Genomic DNA, 8,328 nt, shown 5'->3' on the forward strand with positions numbered 1-8,328 from the left:
AATAAGCACTGATAAAATGCTAGATAAAACAACTTTATTACAATAATTAGTTAAAATTATTTGAATTTATATTTAAGTCAAGAAAGTATATATATATATAAATTCAGCGCCCCAAGATAACTTTAACTGATAGCTGGATGTTAGCTCAAAACAACCATTAGCTTGATGTTGGCTTAAAACTACCTTAGCTCCATGATATCTCTAAATGAACGTTAGCTGGAATGAATGTTAGCTCGAAACGAATGTTGGCTCAAAACTAGTTTTGCTCAAAAAGACTTAGCTGGGAGACAACTGTTAGGTTGGACAACTTATAGAAATGACTGTTTGCTTGAAAACAAGTATAGCTCAAACTGAATTAGCTAGAAGACGATTGCTTGGAATGACTAAGCTAGGAAATGACTGTTGGCTCTAGATGGTTGTTAGCTCAAAGTTAGCTAGCAAGGGATGTTAGCTCAAAACAGCTATAGCACGAAATGACTTAGCAATATGACTACTGTTTGCTTTAACAGATATAGCTAGATGACGACAGTGGCTAGGCAATGACTCTTTACTTGAAACGAGAAAAGGACTGCTTGCTTAAAACAACTACAAAACAACTGTTGGCTCGAAACGGCTGTTGGCTCAAAACGACTGAGCTCGTAATAATTGTGTGTTTGAAACAACTGTACTTAAGCGTTTAGCTTGTATGTTGCTAGCATCAGTTATGTCAGAACTGGAGTTGATTATAATTGAAAGATAAGCAAAGAACAGCATGAAGTGCCTGTCCTTTTGAAACGGTTTCTGATGATGACTTTTCAGGTGGTTATGTGTAATGGACCATCTTGCATGCTTGTGTTAGTGGTTACTGGGAGTGGGCAGTGGGTGTAAGTGCAGAATAATGGACACACCGACACACAAGTATAAATGCATGGCTACGTGCGTAGCCTACAACGCACGTAGACCCTACCCAGGAGTATAAGTGGGCCATAAGCCCCTACTGAAACCGGCTGCTGAGGTTGCTTGAGGTGTATGACTGGGGGCGCTAGCATTTGGTGCTGGGGGGCCCTATGGAACTGGCTGCTGTAGTTCCTGGAAGAGTCCAGCGGTGGCGCTGGCGTCCTGGTGCTGAAGGCCCCTCATGAAGCTGCTGCTGTGGTTGGTAGATGTAGATGGCTGGGGTGCCTGAAGCTGCTGGAACTGGATGGCGGGGATGCTGACGACTCAATGTGGTTGTCCTGTATGATGTAGGCTGGTTGTCCGGTCCACCCCAATGAGCGGGGGAGGCCTTGAATTTCTGGTGTTGGTTGAAGTTGTTACGGTTGCTGGACAGAGAGGACCCAAAAGCAACGCTCAGTTGAAAGAGGATTTATTGAGCGGAAAAAGGGGCTGAGGAAGTGGAGGTGAGGGAGAGGTGGATGCCGGGGGAACGCGGGCACAGGGGACCGAGGAGCAAGTAGGGCAGAGGGGGCTGAGGCATAGGAGCCAAGGAGCACCGGGGGACGGAGATGTGGCAAAAGGCTTGAGGCAAGCAGTGGCACCAGGTCAGGAGCAACGATGATCAAGCCACGATTGTGTGGAGAACCGGGGTTGAAATACTGGCAGGGATGGAGTTGATTGCTGGCAGGTGTGGCAGGCTAACGAGGTGCAGGTGCGGATCGTCAGTTGGGCTCAGGAGCAGAGAGAGAGAGGGAGAACACAATCAAGGAGAGCAGAGGGGACACAGACAGGCAAGCGAAAACACAAGGGAAAAACAGAATCACAAGAAAAAAGGAGAAATAAACAGGACACTCACCGCCAGCCGGGCTGCCACCACAACAGACGTTCTGTTTTGCTTTGGTACTGACTTTTCTGCTATCTTGAGCTGGAGGAAATATGTGAACAGTCCCTTTTAACAGTAGCGTTGACCCGGAAGGGAGCTGGTGTTGACAAAACAGAAGGCATGGCACGCTGACATTATAGCTTGAAAAGTTTGCTGTATTGTCTGTTCTCTAAATCAGAATTATTTCACCTTTAACTGTTTTTCGAAGAGTGGCTATGGTTACAATCAGATTGTTCATGCTGATTGTTCATGACTCGGGGCCTCGCTGGCGTGGGGTTTGTTGTGAGGCGGAGGATTCGTCTGGTGCATTGTTCCCGATAGCTTATGTAACCCCTTGTTGACACCAGTAGAGCTGATCAAACAAGACCTAAGGTGGTCCTTGCTATCACACCGGGTTACTATATCAAAAGTGTGTTAAACAGGATCCTGAGTTCTGCTGGCTAAATATTCCCTGTTTACTAATATTTGTTACAGTGACTTCAGGTAGGAGAAGTAAGTACAGACAACAAATAAACTGTGTATGTAAGAACAATAATAGTGCGGTGCCTCCACTGTGGAACTACTAAGCTCACCTTAAGAACTGTACTGAAGTTCCCCAGAATAATGGTAAGTATTTATAAGTAAGTCAAATATGAACAACAACAATATATAGTATGAAAAAGGAAAAAACATTTATTTTTACTTTCCTGGTACTTTCATAACCAAGGGTTTTCTTTAAAACACCACATTTTTGTATCAAACCCAAATCACTAAAGTTTAAACCTTACAATGAACACTTAATAAATCGACAAATAGCCAAAAGATGCTTTATCAAACCACTCTGGTACTCTTCAAAATAACACTTCACTGTTTTGTTTCTCTTAGGATGGAATAAAAAAAATATTAAACTGTGTGTGTGAACTGAATGAAAATAAATGTAACCTGTAGAGGTATCAATACCAAAAGATACCCCTTCAGTACAATAAAGTCCCAAGTACAGAAATCTGTACTATCACAGTTCCAACTTGTTCAAATTATTACCAAGCGCTTGGATTTGTAAACATTAGGGGCCATACGGTTGCACACATATGAAAGAGAAATCCTTTAACTCCCTGGTAGTACAGTTCAATGTTCAGAAAAGTCTCCCCTTACTCACGCACCTCCGTCACTCCGACAGTTCCAAAGAATCCACAGGTAGACGGTGCAGCAGAATGGCGAGGTGCAGTAGGTAGATGTCCGGGCCGCGATGCAATTCCCGTGGGCGGGGTCCCTCCTCACAGCGATGCTACTCAGCAGGCTAGCTCCCAAGTGATCTCTAATTGGCTCAGTTTACATCAGTCAAAACAAACTAAAATCACATTGGCTACGTTATCATGACACTAGAATTCACAAAGAGCAAAGCATCATGGAAGGTGTAGTTTTTCCCATTACGATCCCACATACAAAGAAACAGTCTTTTCATTTAACCATATTTAGTAGGCCCCTACATTTAGAAAAGTGGACTGTGGAAGAGATGACATTAAAGCTGGACTCACTTCGGCTTTACGATTGTGGAAAGCAGGGTCTCAAGCGTGGAGACGGAGAAGGGTTCCGCTTCTGTGTTGGGTCTGCTGACGTGGGTGTAGAAGATGACTGTCGTGAGTCCATCCAAATAATTCATCGTCTGATGGGGATAGCGATGTACACTTTCTCAAAAGAGGTAAGTGGATGGAAGTACCTCGGTTCAGGTGAGGAATGCGAGAGGGAAGAAGAGGACATGTGTTGTGTGGGTATTTATGTAAATGCCAGGAGTGACGTCATTGATGTGTGGTCCCACTCCTGAAACTCTGATGGTAGCACCACTAGAGAGTATACAGCTTCTGTAAATTTGCTGTCCCCTAAAAAACCCACCCTTTAATCCTCACTCATCATTTTAGTAAGTGAAATGTCCTTCATGATGGTGCGCTGAGGTCGATTTCCAGGTCACAAGAAGGAGGACGGAGGATCTTGTGCATATACAAGATGGAGATCTCCAGTGCTAAAGCGCTGCACCTGGTGGTCAGATTGCTGTGGTTCAGGAAGTAAAGCGGGTTTTTTATTAGTCACAGGGTTGGCAGTTCAATCCCCAGCTCCTTTCTAGATGTTAAAGTATACTGGGGCAAGAAATTGCTCCAGATGTTAAGGCCTCTGGTCTTTTCTATTGGCTACATTCTAGTGTAGGCCAGCCATGTGATTGTATAGTGGTAACAGTATGTATGATTTTCTACAGAGCACCTCAGCAAAAAGATCGGTTCTTTTACATTCACAAATAAAAATCCAAAAAAATTCTTAAACATCCATCGACAATAAATGAAACCATTTTGTGTCATATATAGTGCAACATTATCAATAGCACCACTATAAGTTTGGCTATCACCTATCTGTGAGCCTAATTAGTAGATTATGTCACTGAACTGATCATCATCAGACCCAGTGGACTGTGAATGAGCTCCCATCACACCTCTACACCTCCCAAAAGAGAAGTAGAACTTGCCAAGCATTACTCCATAAGAAAAACACAGAAAAGTAGAATAAATAGTAAAAAAAAATAAAACTTCATACAAACAGTTCAACCAGAGTGTCATGGTTTTGGGTTTGAGTTTTGTTAAGTTAAGAATCCTTCTTTGTGTGTCTTCATGCATTTATGAGTTTCACAGGTGTCGTATCTGACCCTCTCTCTGTGCATATACTGTACAGTCCATGTGCTTCCCTTGTCTTTTGTTTAAACATTTTTTATCTTTGTATTTTGTCAAGAGTCCCAGCCTCATCTCCTGTGTTTTGCCTGATTTTTAGACTTTTGTGGATTTTGCAGAAGTGAAGCAGAAAACTGTCGCTTTGCTGATTAAAATGTCCAATGTCATAGGCAGCAAGTCTCATCAGCTGTCGCTAATTAAAGTTTATTTCGTCTGTTGTCAGGTTTTTGTGCTCTCTACATGTCACCTCTCTTTAGCCACATCTCCACTTTCTCAGGTTCCTTGGCAAAGGGCAGTGGCAGTCTGTTCCCAAGGAGCAGAGCTCAAAGACAATCAGCTTACTCATAGTCCTGCTGAATGTTGAGGGGAAGAATTTCTTCTCAGTCATGGCGAGAAGGATGCCCACCGACACAATGAGGAATAGCTACATCGATTCCAGCTACCTGAATGCCAGGGTCCCAGGCTTCCGGAGCTGTGTTAAATATGCCACTGTGATTTGCGAACAGTCAGGCCACTAAGAAGGAGAAGAAGGATCTGCACGTTGTATGGCTGGACCTAGCCAATGCATAGGGGTCAGTGCCACATCAGCTCATTGCCTGTGACTTTTTCTACAGACAGCATCAAGTCCATTATGATGAGCTACTTCCAGGAGCTGCACATGCCCTCCCCCACGCCAGGTCACCACCAGACGGCAGCAGCTGGAAGTAGGAATTGCAATGGGATGTTCCATCTCCCCCACCCTCTTCATAGCAGCATTCAAAGTCAGCTTGATCGGAGCGAGGCAGGTGATGGGTGGAGTCTGGCTGCCTGTAAGGTGGAGGCTCCCCCCACTGAGGAGTGCAGGCTGATGGCACAGGGGCAGCAGGGTTGCTGGACAACGTGGAAGAAGGGTGATTTGCCAGGATAGCTGTTTCCTCCTGCTTCTAGTCCTTATGCTAAGCTAGGTTAACCAGGTCCTGACTCCACCTCCATACTAACCCACTACAGTGAACACACATTTGATTGATTCCAATCCTCTCACCTCACTCTTAGAAAGAAAGAAAATAAGCCTATTTCCTAAAATGTCGAACTTTAGAGTAACTTAAAAGGTACCGTGTGGAGTACTATGGAGTAATACTTCTACTAGTGGGTCCCTGTTTTGTTTGTTCTCACACAGGTGATGCATTACAAATTACAGAAGAAAACTCCACATAGCCCCTTTAATACCCTCTTTTAACACAGCATAGCCCTACACACAATAAAAAATTATATTCAAATCTACCCAGACAACCCAGAGGGGAGTACGAGGCAATTAAACTTTAAGTTTGGAGTTTTACTTGGTTTCAAAGAGCCATACTGTATGATGCATATATTTTATACTTACAATTTGGACACTCAAATAAAATGGCAGATAACAGATGTGAATATAGTGCAATAGGTAGTGATACAGCCTTTGTTTCCATGAAAATAAGAATAATTTAATAGCATGTGACAATAATGATGAATTTCACTATTCATTGAACTATTTATGTTTTACTCTTGAATTAAATGATAATTTAGTTCATACATTCTTATTGATTTAATCAATTTTGAAACTTTAAGTTCCATTCTTCTTTCTTTCACTCGTTCTAAATAAGGGGGCTATCTGCATAATCTTTACCCCCATATTCTGTGTTTTTAAGCACTGCAGGTGTTTGGGGAGGTCAGGACACGGAGAGGTTAGATAAAGGCTGGTTTTGGATGCACTGAATGGTGTAAAATGCTGGTGTAGCAGTGATGAGGGCTGCCTGTGTTGGCCAGCGTCTTATCACCAGGGTAGATATGTGTGACAGAGGATAAAGCTGCATTTTTCATGTCAAACCAGTTAATAACCCATCTTTATAAGTTATTACACATGCTTTGTTTTATTATTCTACAACAAGCCCTGCAATGTATTATCACAATGAACACATGTGCTGGGGCGCGTGAGAGCCTAGCTGTTAAGATGCCGTGTTTGCATCCGTCAGGGATTCTATGTCTTATTCTTTGTGTCATCTCTATGAAGTCCATACTTATCCAACAAAGGAATAAAGCTCCCCCCTCCCCAAGCATTTGACACACAATAACACATGTTAGAAGTTACAACTATGCTGAAAACACATTAGGATAAAGTGAGATAAAAACAACTTAAGACATCCGTTTAAAATCACCTGCTCTTGGACGTGAGAATTATGATATGATTATGAATTTCAAGCATTAGTGACATTTACAAAATTATAAACTGTGTTTTCAGTTTCTTTCTTGTGCAGTCTCTACAGTCAGATATGGTGATTTATGAAGGCCTCCCTTAAAACTTGACTTCTCAGCCTGGGCTGGAACGTTTCGGTCGAAAGCATAGATGGTACATGAGAATGGGTCTGATGGTCTGGTCTCTGAGGCCATAGATGAGAGAACTCAGACATCTGGGGAATATAAAAACACACAGATAAAAAACATTCTGGATGCGCACAATTACTATCCTTGTTACAATTCTTGAAAGAGCAATGAGCAGAGGACTGTATATAGTCGAGGAGAGACAGAGGCCCAGCTGCACCAGATGAAGCAGCAGTGTGTTACGAGCTTTATGGACTGAAGCTTTGTCTGTGGAGGCCGACCTGGCTGCTATCATCACACCAATATAGGAGGAAATGGTTACTACACCAGCTAATACAAACAGAAAACAAGTGTAGGCTTTGCGATAATCAGCAGATACTTGGCCAAGAAGCATGGCCATGTTAGAGCAAAAATCTTTCATCTGCAGGCTCTCCAGGTCTTTAAAAGGAAATTCTAAAAGCAAAAGAACTCGAGTAAGGACATTTAGTGAACTGAAGACCCAAACCCCAGTGACGGCCCCCCCTGTGTTTCTGACGGTGATGATGGCAGCGTGCCTCAGTGGGTAACACACAGCTACAAATCTCTCCAGAGACATCACCACCAGTGTGAGAGGAGAGATTTCACTTGTGAGATAACCAAGCATGTCAAGAACACCACACACAGGATACGTCAGCGTTATTCTACAAGCAGCGATTACATACAGTAACTGGCTCACTGCCATCTGAACAGTGTCTGCAAAAAGGAGGTTAAACAGCAGAATGTAACGAGAGGTCTCACAAAACACTGGTTTACTCCTCAAGGTGAATAACATGGTCCCATTAATGAAGAGAAACACACAACATGGCACTGTAGTCAGAGTGGAAAATAACAGTCTTTCCAGTAACCCCTGATACTGTGTTTCAGTTGTGACATTGGACAGAGATTGATTTACATACGACATTTTAGAGAAGCAATTAAGACATTAACCTGTTGTAACACAGAGAATTTCTTCCAGTTTGCATTCCTATAAGAAATAAAGATCAGCAGAGATGATTGATCACATGCAAAATCTAAAATCATGCAAATATATTTTCCCTTTGCAGACAGCAGGTTAGAGTCTGTGCTTGTTTCCTGTGCAGACCTGGTCTGCAGGGTTTGCCTACCCACACCTGAATTTAAGGTCTGTTCTCACACCCATTTCCCCACATTACGTAATTACACGTCTGCGTGATTAACAGTTAAGATATAGATCTTCTCTATTCCATCATTTCCCCAAACCCTGGTCATGTGATGTCTTCCATAGTGAACATAAAAAATAGAAGTGCTTTCTCAAACTTGGTGGAATTATTATTCATTCATTATTTATTGTTTTGCCTGTATTGCGCATGGCTGGCTTAATACAAGCTTATGACCTTATAGAAAGATTTCCACAACAAATTACATGGACATCCAGTCCGTCCTGAAGGCCTATGTACAGCATTAAAACTACAGGAGCTGTCCAAATTGAGTGTGTTCTAAAAAGGTGTCAAA

At 42.6% G+C, this 8,328-nt stretch overlaps 1 protein-coding gene across 1 annotated transcript; it reads right to left on the reverse strand.

Annotated features, from left to right (window-relative positions):
- Nucleotides 1–6,808: 6,808 nt before the first annotated feature.
- On the reverse strand, nucleotides 6,809–7,759 carry LOC123963033 (odorant receptor 131-2-like). Its single transcript, XM_046039555.1, has one exon. It carries the CDS (start codon nucleotides 7,757–7,759, stop codon nucleotides 6,809–6,811), a length of 951 nt encoding a protein of 316 aa, XP_045895511.1.
- Between the last annotated feature and the right edge of the window lie 569 nt (nucleotides 7,760–8,328).

This window comes from Micropterus dolomieu, linkage group LG23 (genome assembly GCF_021292245.1).
Source record: "Micropterus dolomieu isolate WLL.071019.BEF.003 ecotype Adirondacks linkage group LG23, ASM2129224v1, whole genome shotgun sequence".
Taxonomy (NCBI): Eukaryota; Metazoa; Chordata; class Actinopteri; order Centrarchiformes; family Centrarchidae; genus Micropterus; species Micropterus dolomieu.

Excerpts from the sequence above, each read along its gene's own strand:
- LOC123963033 (XM_046039555.1), bottom strand. The coding sequence starts at position 7,759 with ATGTCGTATGTAAATCAATCTCTGTCCAATGTCACAACTGAAACACAG.